The sequence below is a fragment of the Tachypleus tridentatus genome, chromosome 7 (genome assembly GCF_004210375.1).
Source record: "Tachypleus tridentatus isolate NWPU-2018 chromosome 7, ASM421037v1, whole genome shotgun sequence".
Lineage (NCBI taxonomy): Eukaryota > Metazoa > Arthropoda > Merostomata > Xiphosura > Limulidae > Tachypleus > Tachypleus tridentatus.
The window spans coordinates 137,687,885-137,704,138 of record NC_134831.1 but is presented as its reverse complement, the minus strand read 5'-3'; the positions used below and the strand labels follow the sequence as shown (position 1 = coordinate 137,704,138).

Genomic DNA, 16,254 nt, shown 5'->3' with positions numbered 1-16,254 from the left:
GGTTTTACCTTTAGCATTTTTCGATTGTGTCTTTGTAGTTGCTTAAAGCAACAGAATTGGATTTCTATGTTCTGCCCATTTCAGATATCGAAATCCGATCTTTAGTGTTAAAAGTCCTTAGACTTTTCTCTGAGCCATCGAGGGCACAGGGTTCTGCTAGGTTTAATCTTTAAAAAACTACGTAGTTTACTTTAACAAAAAAAAGAAAAAAGGTAAATTATTTTCTTTCGTTATTTCAGAATTATTTAGAAAACAAAATACTGATATCACATCTCCTGTAAGGTTCATCTAAGGGTTCTTTCATGCTACAAAGTTCCCGCGTGAGACAGCAGTTAGTCTTCGGATTTATAACTCTAAAATTAGGGGTTCGATTCCTCCTCGCTAGACACAGAAAATAGCCCGATATGTTTTTTTTTATATAAAAACACACACACACTCACTTATTCTACAAAAGTGTTCAACAGGAAAATATTTGTTTTTGGTTTTTGAAGCTAAGCACAAAAATACATAATGAGTTTTGGGTGCTCTACTTACCGCGGGTAACTAAACCCGAATTCTAGCATTATAATTCCGCAGACATACAGCTGTGCTACTGGGGGGGGGCGACAGGGAAATGCCGTTTTAATGCTTCAATACGTCAGTTTATATAAGTTGTAACCCAAAGTCCAGTAGTACAGTGGTATGTCTATGGACTTACAATGCTAAAACTCGGGCTTCAATACTTATGGTGGGCAAAGCAGAGAAAGCCTATTGTGTAGCTTTGTAATTCAAAGAAAACGTTTTCATTCTTAAGGCGATGACTATGCAACAGAATTACCGATCTTGTGAAGTACTATGAGGTTATAATTTATATATACATTCCTTCTTTAAAAAAGTGATTAAACTCACCTGATAATAAAAACTATAAAAAAGACTTTCATTATTTACTTGTCTTTAAAACAGGTTATTTTAAACATGCTAAAAAATTATTGTGAATTCTAGTTTTCATTTCTTTTTAATGATGTGATTGATGTGGTTTGAATTTCGTGTAAACCTATTTGACGTTTGTCTGCGCTAGCCGTCCCTAATTTAGCATTGATAAGCCAGAGGGAAGGCACCTGGACAACACCACTCACCGCCAACGTTTGGACTACCCTTTTACTAACGAATATTCGCAGTCTGAGGGTCGCTGGTTCAAATTCTCGTCCCACCAAACATACTCGTTCTTTCAGCCGTGGTGGCGTTGTAAAGTGATGGTCAATCCCCATACTCATTGGTAGGAAACTAGCCCAATAATTGGTAGTGGATGGTGATGACTGCCTTCTCTCTAGTCTTATACTGCTAAATTAGTGATTGCTAGCGCAGATAGTTCTAGTGTAGTTTTGCGCGAAATTCAAACCAAACCAACCAATACTGGAATTATCCGACTCATTATAACGTTCTTTTAGCAGTGGTGGCGTATGATGTTGATAATGTGAAATGCCAATCATTATTACTAAATGTTCAAAAATGGCTCGTCAGTTATAAAAACCGTATTTATTTATTGTTTTAACAATTTTCAACATTTATGTCCATAATCTTTACATTTCTCTTTTCATTGTTACTCTGCTTAGTCCACCAGTGGGTGAGTGATAGGTTAACGGAATAACCATACTAAAATTCAAGGTTCGATTGCATGCGGTAATCAGAGTGAAAAACGTCGATTTTTTTTAGTTTTGTAATTTTTATGTTCGTTATAAAATGTAGTGGTATTATATTTCGATTTGTCTTTAATATCCTAGCATGACGACACAGCATACTGTTGATATATTATTTTGGTATTTACTGAGTTGTTTTTTTACTATTATTGTTCTTGGTCTCCGGTTAGCCGTTGGAATTATTTTTTCTATTTCTTTAGTTTTATAAGTCACTGAAAGTACAGATGAGAATTTTCCAACATTATTAAGTGTTTATGAATAATTTTGTTTCAGATAATCAACAGTTTAAATGAAAATATATGTCTTTTGAGAATTTCACAAGAAAATAACGCAACATTCTTCAACCAGTGTGTCGAAACACTGTGGCAGAATAGTGTTATCTCTATGGCCCACCCTTAGTTACGCCATTGTTACAAGCATATGAAATGTTAAGATGTATAAATAACAGACTCTGTGTAGGGCTGTTTTGAAAAGAAGGGTTGAGAAACGTTGAATTAATGTTATATTAGCCATTATTGTTATTCATTGTGATAGTGTACTGAAAACAACTGATAAATGAAATATAATTTTAAATATTTTAAGTGGATGTAATTGAACTATTTTGAAATGTAATGAAAACTTTTAAAAAAGGATTACCTATTCTCGATGGCATGTTATTTGAAACTATGTTATAAACAAAAACAACTCATACGTACACGCAAAGTTGAGAAAGAAAATACAAATATTTAAGGTAAGCCATTTTAAAGTTACATCTATCTTATAAAGACGTATTTTGTTTTGTAATACGGACACGAGTAAAGTAGCGTCACCTCCAGTTTCTAAGGTGTAATTGTGACGAATACAAGAGTGTAAAAAGCCTTGGGAAACTCCTCGCTAACTCGATAACATAGATCATCACTAAACAACCGCTTGATATAACGGTTTAGGAGGGATTGGGTAGAAAGAGTGGAGGCATGTTCCACTACATTCTTGACACTAGGTGTCGCTTGGTTGTTAGCACTTTGTTTTTTGGTTTTTACATTAGAAAGAAATCCATTACAACCAGTCATGTACTCCATTCTGCGTTAGACAGTCTTCTATCTTCAGGATTCGGTTCCAGCAGTAGTTACGTCACTAGAATCTGAACGGTTTATGATCATCCATGTCCGTATTTTCAAGTTGAATATGATTTGGCTTTATCGCCGTGTCGTAGAAAATAATGAATCTTTGTTCGCATTAAAAGAATAAATAGGAAAATTTCTCAACTACTTAAAAATAAGGTTTATATATCTTATTTTGATTTGTTTAGAATCAACATAAGGCCTCTGTTTAATAATCCCATTGGATGAGCTGTTTCAACACCACAATATTAAATTGTTAATACAATTCTAGCTGAAAAAATTTGAAATCACTAATTAAGCTTTTGTTCCAAACTGTTAGATTTGAAATATGAACATTTAGCTTAATAATTATGTCTTCGTATTTCATTTCACTAGTGTATAGAATCTGACTTTAAATAGAGTGTCAAGGTACTCGCACAAACCTACTTAAGGCCTACCTACAGTAACCGTTTCTGATTCTGAGTTTGACTAGAAGGAAAGTCGCAATCCAATAACACCCACCGCCACATTACTCTTCTTTGACAGAATAATGGGAGTTTTTCTTCAACCTTATGATGCAAAAGCGGTAATTAGACGCGAATGATAGACTCGCAGACCAACAGTGTGGTATGCTAAACACTGGATTACGCTTGACCTACATATAAAGGTGCCAAACTGTTTACACTAATACGAATATTGTCGTACTAGGTGGCGTCAAAGACAGGTGTATTAAAATTAGAAAGGTGATATAAATTTCTAGCGGTTAATTGAAACCTTATCAATAGCTCAAATGTGATTTAATGGTTAGCAATATTAGACTGTGAAACCAAGGTTTTATGAACCGAGATCCTCTGATTCGAAACACACGCTAAGCAGATAACATATCAGAGAGACAGTTTAATTTAACTGCTACTAGTTGATCAGACAATAGTAGCTGGAGACGAGAAGTTCTGTTTAACATCTGCCTTCCATGTAATCCACTTGTTAAAACTTAGTAAGAGATATGTGCGGACAGCATTTTGTCTAGCTCCGCACGAAAATTGTGTAAAAAAAATTCCTTCAAATGTCTTGACATAGAAAAACAACTTTGACATTCTGGACAAATATATTCATGTATTTAAATATAAGTTTAAATTAAAGATTATTCACAAATATTTTGTCATTTTCAATGTCTGAAGACAGCAAACCAAATTCCAATAACTTACTAAAAAAAAAGAGTAAACAAATGGAAAACACTTTTGTACTGAACTTTATAATTTGTAAAAAACTAGGGCCATTAATGATTAACTCGAATATTACCATTATTTTAGCTGTCACTTTAACAGTTAGCCCTCCAGTGGCACAGCGGAATGTCTGCGAATTCACGCCGCTAGAAACCAGATGTCAATACCCATGGTGGGAAGATTACAGATAGCCTATTGTGTAGCTTTGTGCTAAATTGTAAACAAACTTTGACAGTAAACAATAAGTCATCACCAGGCTAGATTAATACAGAATCAAAGCACAATACACTGTAGGGGATCTTTTATTATATCTTCGTATTGTTGTTAAAAGATAATCTATTCTCTTCAACGAAGTACTGACAGTGCAACGTGTACAAATCAATCAACTTCCCAAATCATGTTTTTGTACCCCGTCCTTAACTATCAGGTCATCCCATAAGTAATGTCCGAAAATTTAATACAGAAAGTGCATCATCATTTCTGTCTTTGTAGAAGGCTTTAATAACTAAAATATGTAGTAGAACGTGTATAAAACACAAATAAAGAAACTAACCCAACTCCACTTTTACAGATCATTAATCAAATAAACCCTTATAAAGATGGATGTGTCTGAGGAGCACATTAGGCATATAATATTTTATGAGTTTAAAAAACGCAATCGTGCAGAAAAACTACACAAAACATTCAAGGTGTTTATGGTGCGGAGTTCCTCAATTAAAGGAAATGTCGAAGGTGGTTTTAAAAGTTCAGATCAGATGACTACAGCTTTAGTGATGAGCTACGTTCAGGTCGTCCTGTTGAGTTTAATGATGACTTGCTGCTGACTGCACTTGAGGAAGATTGTGCTGTAACAGTTGAATAACTAGCACAGAAGCTTAATTAAACCCATTCAAAAGTTAACCGTCATCTGCAACCGCTTGGAAAAGTGTCAACATTTGGAAAATGTGTAATTCATGATTTGACAGAAGCCAACCTTAGAGCAAGGTTGCACTTCTCTGCACTCTCGTGAACGTAACTCACCTTTGTTTGGACAGGTTAGTGACTGGAGATGAAAAATGAATATATTATAAAAATGTTAAGCGCCACAGACAATGGCTCAGTGCAGATAAACTGGATAAACCACAGCCTAAAATGGACCTCTATTCATGAAAGTCTTGTGAAGCGTTTGGTGAGATATTGTTGGTTGCTGCCACTCAATGTAACGATTACATCAGACTTCCATTGTCAACAGTTAGAGCGCTTGATTGTTGCACTGAAAGAAAATAGGCCTGGTTTGATCAGTCGTAAAGGTGTTATGTTACACCAGAATAATACATGGCCCCATACAGCAAGGATTACATCCACAAGATTGAAGAGCTAGACTGGGAAAAACTTCCACATTATTCTTATTCAACACACCTTGTCCCATCTGATTATAATCTATTTCGAAGTTTGCAGAACTATCTTGATGAAAAAGAGCTCGGAACAAATGAAGATGTCAAAACTATCCTCTCTACATTCTTTTCCTCCAAACACCAAGAATTTTATAGAAGTGGCATTCAGAAGCTTGTTAATCGCTGGCAGGAAGTAATTAATGATAATAAAGCATACATTATTGATTAAATAACACTAAAAGCGTTTCACATCCTTTCTCTTTCCTGAACCTAAAATTGGACATTACTTAAGGAATGAACTGATATATCATAACACTGATCCAGAGAAAGCACTACATTTTAAACACTAGATGGCATTAAATAAGCTTTTGTTTGTTTGTTTTTGAATTTCGCGCAAAGCTACTCGAGGGCTATCTGCGCTAGTCGTCCCTAATTTAGCAGTGTAAGACTAGAGAGAAAGCAGTTACTCATCACCACCCATCGCCAACTCTCGGGCTACTCTTTTACCAACGAATAATGGTATTGACCGTAATATTATAACGCCCCCACGGCTGAAAGAGCGAGCATGTTTGGTATGACGGGGATTCGAACCCACGACCCTCAGATTACGAGTCGAATGCCTTAACATACCTGTCCATGCCGGGCCTTGTGAATAAATAGATAGACAAACTAGATAAATAACAATCGGCTTCTTAAAAATTCGTGAAAATTTTGCGTATAAATACGTGAAAATTGTCGGATTACTTTAACGGGAATAAACAATTTACGTAAATGTGATAGCAAATAGATCATTTTAATATGTGCAATTCGAAAAACGATTGTGTGGAATACTTAGAATTTAACTGCTAGATGGCAGCAGTAGCAGCAATTAATAGAATATTGTGTGTGTTTTTTTGTATCGTAATGTACACTGCTGGCCAAACCCTTAAAACCAATGAACATAAAGAAAAAATATGCATTTTGTGTTATTAGACTCAACCATTTATTTGAGTAGAGCTTGGAAAGATGAAAATAAGAAAAGGAAAAATAAAATAAAAACCTTTTTTAGCATTTAATAGAGAAAATATGAACACTATGTAATTATCCTAAATACTAGCTGGTCAAAAGATGAAGACCATACTGAAACGAAGCGTTAATCGGTAAACACGTAACGAAATTTAGTCATTTGTGTTCAAGCATTAGCGTTGTCAACATCTCCCACTGACAGATCCTGTGTTACTTTGGGTAAAAACATGGCAAAGGCTAAAAAGTTGACAGAATTTGAACGTGGCAAAATTGTCGAGCTGCGAAAACAAGGTCTCTCTCAACGATCCTTCGCTGGTGAGATTACGCGTAGTAAAACTGCTATTGCAAATTTCTTAAAAAACCCTGAGGGATACAGATCGATAATTTTAAGTGGTCGGCCGAAGAAAATTTCGCCGGCGTTGAGCAGGAGGATTCTACGGGTTATCCGGCAAAACTCCAGGCAATCGTCGAACCAGATTAAGGCCCTTACGGACGCAGAATGCAACTCCAGAACAATAAAATGGCATCTACGAGAGAAAGGCTTTAAAAACCGTAAACGTCTTCAAAGGCCACGCCTCCTTCCACACTATGAAACTTTGCTGAGAAGCACTAAACATGGGACGTAGAAAAGTGAAAGAAGGTTTTGTTCTCTGATGAGAAAAAATTTAGCCTGAATGGTCTAGATGGCTTCCAACGTTACTGACACGATAAGGATTTCCCAACGGAGACATTTTCTACACGAAACAGTGGAGGGGGTTCCATCATCATCTGGGATGCTTTCTCCTTCGATGGAACAATAGAGCTTCAGGTTATACAGGTGCGTCAAACAGCAGCTGGCTACAGGGCATGCTGGAGACAGCATCCTCATTGATTGAAGGCCCTCGCTTGTGCGGAATTGACTGGATCTTTCAGCAGGACAACGCTGCAATCCACAATGCCCGCAGGACAAAGGACTTTTTCATGGCGAATAACGTGATTCTTTTGGGCTATTCAACGTGTTCGCCCGAACTGAACCCCATTGAAAATGTTTGGGGTTGATGGCAAGGGAAGTCTATAGAAATGAATGTCAATTCCAAACAGTATATGAGCTTCGTGAAGCCATCTTCACCACTTGAAATAACATTCCAGCCACCCTTCTGCAAACGCTTATATCGTCCATGCCAAAGCGAATGTTTTCAGTTATTCGCAATGACGGCCGTGCAACTCACCATTGAGACCGCTTGCTGGGCATTTCCTACCCTGTTTAGGACCTCTTTTTGGTATGGTCTTAAACTTTTGACCAACTAGTATTTGGGCTAATTTCATAGTGTTTACATTTTCCCTGTTAAATGCTAAAAAAGTTTTTTATTTCTATTTTCCCTTTTCTTATTTTCATCTTTCAAAGCTATACTCAAATAAGTGGTTGAGTCTAACAACGCAAAATGCATATTTTTTCTTTATGTTCACTGGCCTTAAGATTTTGGCCAACAGTGTATATCCACAACCAAATAACACTACTAGACATATTAATTCTTTTTCAAATAATAATGCCATGATATACTTTTAATAAAGTCTAATTTTAGTTGAGAAACAATACGCTACAACTGGTGGTGTATAATGTAGGCTGAAATAGATTCAGCTTTTTCGAAACGTTAAATAAATTAATTTTGAATACAATCTTTCTAATCACTTGTTACTTACGAAAGGGTGAAATGGCCCTGTATGGCCATGTGGTTCCGGCACTCGCCTCGTAATCCGAGGGCCGCGGGTTTTAATCCCTGCCACACCCAACATGCTCTCCCCTTCAGCCGTGGAAGCATTATAATGTAACGATCAATCCCACTATTCGCTGGTAAAAGAATATCCCAAGAACTGACGGTGGGTGGTAATGACTAGATGTCTTCCCTCTAGTCTTACATTGCTAAATTAGGGACGGCTAGCACAGATAACCCTCGTGTTGCTTTGCGCGAAATTCAAAACAAACAAAAAACTAAAATATTTTTAATCGCCTTTTTAACTTATTCCCTCTCCCTCTACCGGTAGAAAAAAGTCAAACTACAACTAATATTTTTTTTAGAATATTATGTTTGCCTAGAAGGAACTAAAAAAGCCTATAAAAATACTTGAGACATTCAACAATCTCCATTATTTCTCATGCTACTTTTTGTTGTTGTTTTGAATTAGGTACAAAGCTATATAATGGGTTATTTGTGCTCTGCCCACCATAAATATTGAAACCCAGTTTTTATGGTTGTGAGTCCGTATACATACCGCTGTGCCACTTGGGGGATCTTCTGCTACTTTAATAAAACAAACCCCAAGATATTTAATTTTATGTTATGAGGTGTGTTTTTTTTATGTTTAGCTGATATAGCGATGTTCTTTATAATTTAAAGTGTTTATATGATATTAATTTGTAAATATGTTCACACTCTCACGTGTAATCGTATTTAAAAAAAAGCAAACTCTTTGAAAATGTAGAATTTATTGGATCCAAAATAATGTTAGTGGTTAATTTATTATTTCTGTTTCCAGTTTCTGTCGTTATTTTCTTTTGTGGGATCTTGGATTAACTTTTCGGACAGCTGTGACTGTCACGTGACTTGGTGATTTTGCATATTTGTTATCGTTGTAATATAACTAAAAGACTCTTATTTAATCTTTCCATATCTGAACTAGGAAAGCGGAATGATTTATATGTATTTATATCCATACTTTGCAGTCATTATTAGTGATTTAATTTCAGAATGTGATTAAACGGAGATAAGTGATGATTTTAAAATAATCGTGATATTACGCTTCACGTAGAAATGTATTCGTCTTCATACTGACTTGGATACAGAAATATATCACCTTGTTTAGTTACATTCAGCAACGAGATATTTATTACATTTAGTAAGTAACAGCATTACAGAGCGTTAAGCAAGAGATACATGCAGAATAACTGAAACCAATTTTTCCTCGGCACAAAACATGAAAACCTGAAGTTAAAGCAAAGCAACAGAAACTCTATACAGCAGTAATGATATCCATTACATGTTTAGCAATTTTCGCAGTATCTAACCATTTACAAAGAAAGCTTTCGGAGAGTGTAAAAACTGCACTCTTATAACCCATACACAAAACAACATTAACCAAAACAGAAAACTAGTTGTTTGTATCATTTGTCAACGTAGTCCTAAAATGCAACACAAAAATTCGTCTCTGGGCAATAGCATGGTTACCACATAGGAAACACGAATCACTAAGCAACCGCGTGAACACCGTAGTAAGGGACATGGATGTAGCGGCCGTGCACAGGTTGAATAATTTTCACGATCTTGTGGACAGCAGGTTGAGGAGCAGGAGCAGGGGCAGGAGCAGGGGCAGCAGCTTCTTCAACTACAATCTCTACATCAGCTGATGCTGAGTTGCTAGTACCTTGTTCGTTGGTTTTGATTTTAGGACGAAATCCTTCACCGTCTGCTACGTACTCCACCTGACGGTAGACACCGTCTGCAGTCTTGTATCCATAGGATCCACTTACAGCACCATTTGCGTCACCAGATTCTGATCGGCTTATAGTGTTACCATCATCGTCCGTATTTTCAAATTGAAACTGATATGGTTCTGGGGCCTCCTGGTGGAAAATTGTAATACTTTTAGCAAAAGAAAGCGAACTTTTATGTTTAAAAATTAATATTTATCCTCAACAAAAGCATGACGGGAATACCAAGATATAATAGTTTCTTTCTGTAACAACTAAAATCTCAGTGGGTTTATTAACCAAAAGAAAATACAGTGTTTAAACGCAACAACAATTTTATGATGAATATAGTTTCTGACGTTAACCCTAAAATTACAGCGTAATTTAAAGATGTTCTTGAAAAATATAAATTCAAAAATAGGGCTAAATATTCATTTTTTAAGTAAATATAACTATCTTTACGAGGCTTGTTTTCAAAGCAGAGAAAAGAAATGGTGTACCTCAGGTGCCGCGACCACTTTCGGTTGGTAGCTTGGAACTTGGATGACTTTTATCACCTGGCCACCATACGGTAAAAGACCACCGCTCACAGCAACAACAAAAAATAATAGTGCGAAAACCTGGAATTATGATGAAAATAATTCAAAATTTAATAGCTATTCTATCAAAGGGAATTTTGCATACGTGTAAATTATTTTCAAATGTTAGATTTGTAAATTAATAGTGCAGTTTTGCATAGTGGTAGATGATATAATTCATATATTTACTGTACTAGCTTCTGTACGTGTGTCAGGTTAAAATAAAAACAGATATCACAAATTTTAGAAAACGTTGAACGAATTTTGAATTTTATGAAACTATCAGTTAAACAAACTGAAATAAAGTGCATCACATTTTATCTCTCGCTAAGTTACTAAATAACACATTTTAGAACTTTGTCAATATAGACAGTTTTCAAAAGTACCAATGATAAAATTAGTATTCATTGAGGTTATGAGCACTGACAAGATATGTTTTTTTTTTTTTTTTCCAAGTATCGAAAGTTAGCTTTGCTCTTATGGTATGCTGTTATTACTAAAAACCATCTTTACAGTTTTAGTCGTATTCAGAGTTCTGTCTAAAGGTTTCATCATATAAATAACAATCACGTATTACGTCAGTCAGTGTATCGCTAAACCAGTTTTCCATCTTATAATCTTAGTTACATCCTAATGTTTCTTTCATTTAAATCACTGACTACGTATAGCAATAAATGCGATTATTTCACAGCATTTTATATATTATTTGTTTGTTTGTTTTGGAATTTCGCACAAAGCTACTCGAGGGCTATCTGTGCTAGCCGTCCCTAATTTAGCAGTGTAAGACTAGAGGGAAGGCACCTAGTCATCACCACCCACCGCCAACTCTTGGGCTACTCTTTTACCAACGAATAGTGGGATTGACCGTCACATTATAACGCCCCCACGGCTGGGAGGGCGAGCATGTTACGCGCTTGGCCATGCCGGGCCTATTATTACTATATGTAAGGAAAAGTTTCTCAAGCAAAGATGTCCAATAAGGTAAACTCATTAAAACGCACAAAGTAAAGGAGGAATTATATGCCTTCAGACTGGTTAATAATTTTGGTTATCCTGTATTTTGTACAGCCACTCTTAAAAATTCTAACAACATGATCAGTTTTACAGTGGAAACATTTGTTGAAACAATTATCAAGAAGCTTTACTTATCTATACTGAAAAAGAAAGGTTACTTACTTTGGCAATCATGACGAATCTATTGCGGGAGAGTTTGGTGAAAACCTAAGATTTCTTGAGTGAAGTTGTAGTGTGAAGAGGGAAAGATGTCTCTCACTTTTATAGTAAAATTCTGGTCCTAATTTTTTCTTTAAAATTTATTTAGGAGGACTATTAGGTCGCTTGAGATGACGAAAAAATCAAGAATTGTCGTGATGGTATTTTTGACCGTTTAGCCTAGAAAAGGTGTCAGTGGTGAACACCGCGCTTCCTGAATCAACAGGGGGTTAACGCGATTTAGTCTGCACTGGACGATTCAATGAAATAAGCAAACCTACAAATGTATGGATATAGATTAACTTTTTGTATATCATTTCAACGTGACAAGAATTCACTAGTAACTATGTGTTCTAAATTTGTTCATCTTTCACATTTCTAACCCTTCCATGCTCTAATTTAGTCTTCAAAGGAATAATAATCAGAAGAATGTTAACTTGAGATAGAACATAATAGAAGAAAACAGTCAATACTTTCGAAAACTATTTTTATTTTATTAACAATCTGATTATAAATGTGTAAATGTTCGTAAATAATCAAATGTATTTGTAGTACAGAAACAAATAAGTAGTTAGTAGTACTTCCTGGGCCCGGCATGGCCAGGGGGGTTAAGGCGTTCGACTCGTAATTTGAGGGTCACGAGTTCGAATCTCCGTCACACCAAACATGCTCGCTCTTCCAGCCGTGGGGGCGTTATAATGTGACAGTCAATCCCACTATTCGTTGGTAAAAGAGTAGCCCAAGAGTTGGCGGTGGGTGGTGATGACTAGCTGCCTTCCCTCTAGTCTTACACTGCTAAATTAGGGACGGCTAGCACAGATAGCCCTCGTGTAGCTTTGTGCGAAATTCCAAAACAAACAAACAAATTTATACTGACCAATGCAGAAATGGTGTAGGTGAAGATAAATAATAAAAAAATTTAACAAAAATGAGAGAAAACTGTTGTGGAGTGTAAGAATCTAACAAAGTTTTGATTTTTCCCATAATGACGACTTCCGTGCTTTATTTGAAATATTAAATACCAAATCCTTTCCAAACATTTTTCTCATTTGTTTTAGTACCACTGCTTTGCTGGTGCCCTAAACAGGTACTTAATTTACCTATTGAGTAATCCAGGACTGACTGCACACCAAAAATGTATTTTCTCTCAAACTGGCATTAGATTTATTTTATTTCTGTCTTTCCGTCTTAACAATGATCTCAATAAAATACTTCTGAGTCATTGTACGAGATATTTCAACATTTTCCATAAATATTCAATTTGAAATAACTTATTTTAGGAATAGTCATAATATCTTAATTTAAAATGACGTAAAACATACGGAACACCTTCTGTGGCAGTTTATGAAACACCCAGAACCACGTTCCAAACTTACGTGAATGGAGCTTACGATTCTTGATGTAAAAGTTTCTTTACTGTCAGGTACGATCCTTTAAATTTGTAAGGTTTTCTACGCAAGATTCCCGTATGTTTTATGTTTATCAAAAAAATCTGAATGCTTATACAGCACTTCTCTTCAGATTCAGAAATTAGCAACTTAACCTTTTTCACAATTATCATGTAACAGATTTAAACAGTTTTAATTTACCTTGCATTGAAACACTTCAATTGAAACTGGAAATTCAGAGTGCTGAAAAACACGACACCCTCTAAATATTTACTTTATTTCATAAATGGTTAGACAGAAAGTAATTAATCACCACAGGGTAATTAGATAAAAACAAAAAGTATACACCCCTTACATGAAGGGCTAATGACTTAAATTATTATACAAAGCTAATTAAATTATGTGAATTAATGAAATATTCTACAAAAAGTTTCTTTTTGTTGATGCATGAAATAGTTTAATTAAATGTTAACTTAAGTCTCTAATGTAAAAATTGACTATCATATACAGGTCGTGTTTATACCTGGCCTTATCTTAGAATACAAGCAACTTGAAGTACAATGTCAGAATATAGACATATACTCGATTTATTTGATGTCAGATGTTTAGCATGCTTCTAACCCTAGTTCTCTGACCACCTGGGAGTGTAATTAATACACTCTCGATTACAAGATGGCTAGGTAATCTTATGCCCAGGGTCAATGTTTCCAGAGGCGACAATTTATCTTCAAAGAATTCAAACTATGATAAAAGTTTCTAGATTTTCACAACATTAAATTAAAAGATAGTTTTTATTAATATTTTCAACAACCCTTGTGATTGTTTACTTCTATCACGTAGTGTTTTCTTTAAAATTATATTGCAAGTGTATTCTTAGCATTAAGAAAGCAACTAAAGCTATAAAAGATTGTTTGTTACTGAACTAAAATATGCAACGAAAAAAGTTTGTGAATTGTGCGTGGATGAAAAAACTTTACTGTCGGTAATTGATCGTAAGAGCAAAATAAGTTAAAACAATTATGTTGAGAACTTTTTTTACACGACTGGGATGAGCGTGACAGTTTTTACCCTGACGTGTTATGAATACAACAGCCCATGGTTCGCGTACCATTGCAGCAAAGTGTAAGAGTAAAATTTCGCTGTACAATTAGAGTAGTGCAAGAGATGGCAGTGGTTGTTCTTGGTTAGTTGCCTTCCTCATAGTCTATCAATTAGAAATTAGTGAAGCCCGGCATCACCGGGTAGTTAGTTTAATACTCGACTCATAATCTGATAATTGCGCTTTCGAATCCCCGTCGGCTCAAACATGCTCTCCCTTTAAGCCGTGGGGCCGTTATAATGTGACGGTTAATCCCACTATTCGTTGGTAAAAGAGTAGCCCAAGAGTTAGTGGTGGGTGGTGTTGACTAGCTGCCTTCTCTCCAAATTAGATAACCCTCGAATAGCTTTGCGCGAAATTTAAAACAAATCAAGTAGTAGGATAATTAGCATACATTTCTTATAATAAATTATTTGTTTCACAAATATTAGACTCATTATTTTTAGTGATGCAAAACGCAAACAAAAAAATTTAACTCTCGAAATATTTATGGTGCACTTCACACAAACTAAAACTAACATCATTATAAAGAATTTAAAAAAAAGCCCCAAATACAACATTTTGCCTCAGAACAATAAGTGTATTATGTGATGCTCTTCCCTGATATAGTAAAGTGTTCTCTAGATGTTTAACAGATAATTTACATGTTCCGATCACCAAGACCAACTATACTAAGTTTCATAATTTTTTAGTAATTACTTAAATTTTATTTTTCTGTCATGTAATTTCAATATCGTAAAATATTTTCGCGGATATACAATGATTATTTAAAATGGATATGAGCTAATAACCGTTATTGTTACATTTTGTTATATTTAAGCTATTTTGAGACTGGAAATGTTATAATTATTCTGATTAATGTATGAAACTTAATATTCCGGTGTTGCGTTAGGATGTCTTAAAAAACGATTTTTACAAGTGAAAACACCCCAGTGGCTCAGCGTGAATCTGAAGACCTCTAACGCCGGACACCAGGTTTCAATACCCGTGGTGTGCAAAGCACAGATAGTCGATTGTGTGGCTTTGTGCTTAACAATAAACAAATACAAGCAAAATATTCTGTTTTTCTAATCCATTTTTTGGACTTAGAATATTTTTTATTTTTAATAATGTGTTTCAAAGCGTAAATAATTAATTAGCATTTTATTAATTAAGAAAAGGCTAAAGATGTTTTCTAGTACTTCTCAAACAAACCTGACAAATGTAAACATTTCATATTTATATAAAATTGAAATTTACTGACAGGTTAAGTTACGCTAAGAACAGGCTTTTTTTTTTTAATGAATACAATAGCTAAAGTTTGAAACCACATTCAATAAGATTCAAGCTTTGACAACATGTGTACAATCGACAGCATATCCGATCTAACTCAGCTGTGAGAATATAACAATAATCTAGGCGGAAGAGGGAAAAACATGGCTCTGGTATTCCAGTTAAAAAATTATTATTCGACTAAAAACAGTTAACTTTTTTACAGTCTTTAAAGAATATGTTTCTTGATAGTCATTTAAAGTTTAAATTTATTACTTGCATAACTGATTAATATTTTTATAAGAAACGAATGCCTAATAGCAATAAGGAAAAATAGATTAAAATAAAACAATAAATTCATATGTATCTTAGGACGGCTGATATGGGGTCATTTTGTTAACGTGAAAATGGCATAAGAAGGTCGAAACGTTGTTCTCTGCTTTATTAGTTTGTTGGTTTTTTTTTGGAACTTAGCGCAAAGCTACACGAGGGCTATCTGCACTAGCCGTCCCAAATTTTGCAGTGTAAGACTAGAGGAAAGGCAGCTAGTCATAACCACCCACCGCAAACTCGTGAGCTACTCTTTTACCAATGAATAGTGGGATTAACCGTCACATTATAACGTCCCCACGGCTGAAAGGGCGAGCATGTTTGGTGCGACGGGGATTCGAACCCGCGACCCTCAGATTACGAGTCGAACGTCTTAACCCATCTGGCCATGCTGGGCCGTTGCTTTATTAGTAAAAGTGTTAATACCCATACCAACCATTCTGAGATACATTTTTACTTCAAGTAATTTGTCATCACCGACAAATCGATACTAATGCTATGCTTACTAGGTGAGGTTTATTCTTTACAGTTATGGAATTTAATATGTCTAAGAGAATCCGTTTTGATTTATTCAAATATTTGATAAAATAACAGG

The 16,254-nt window shown here is 35.2% G+C and overlaps 1 protein-coding gene across 1 annotated transcript; it reads right to left on the bottom strand.

Annotated features, from left to right (window-relative positions):
• Positions 1 to 9,159: 9,159 nt before the first annotated feature.
• Positions 9,160 to 11,711, bottom strand: LOC143256693 (uncharacterized). Its single transcript, XM_076514244.1, has 3 exons — positions 11,556 to 11,711; positions 10,302 to 10,421; positions 9,160 to 9,954 (listed from the first exon to the last, which is right to left on the bottom strand). Exons 1-3 carry the CDS (start codon positions 11,565 to 11,567, stop codon positions 9,580 to 9,582), a joined length of 507 nt encoding a protein of 168 aa, XP_076370359.1. The 5' UTR covers positions 11,568 to 11,711; the 3' UTR covers positions 9,160 to 9,579.
• Positions 11,712 to 16,254: the final 4,543 nt, after the last annotated feature.

Coding starts and splice junctions, on each gene's coding strand:
- LOC143256693 (XM_076514244.1), bottom strand. Junction 9,955..10,301: donor AAGTGGTCGCGGCACCTGAG/GTACACCATTTC, acceptor ATTTTCCACCAG/GAGGCCCCAGAACCATATCA.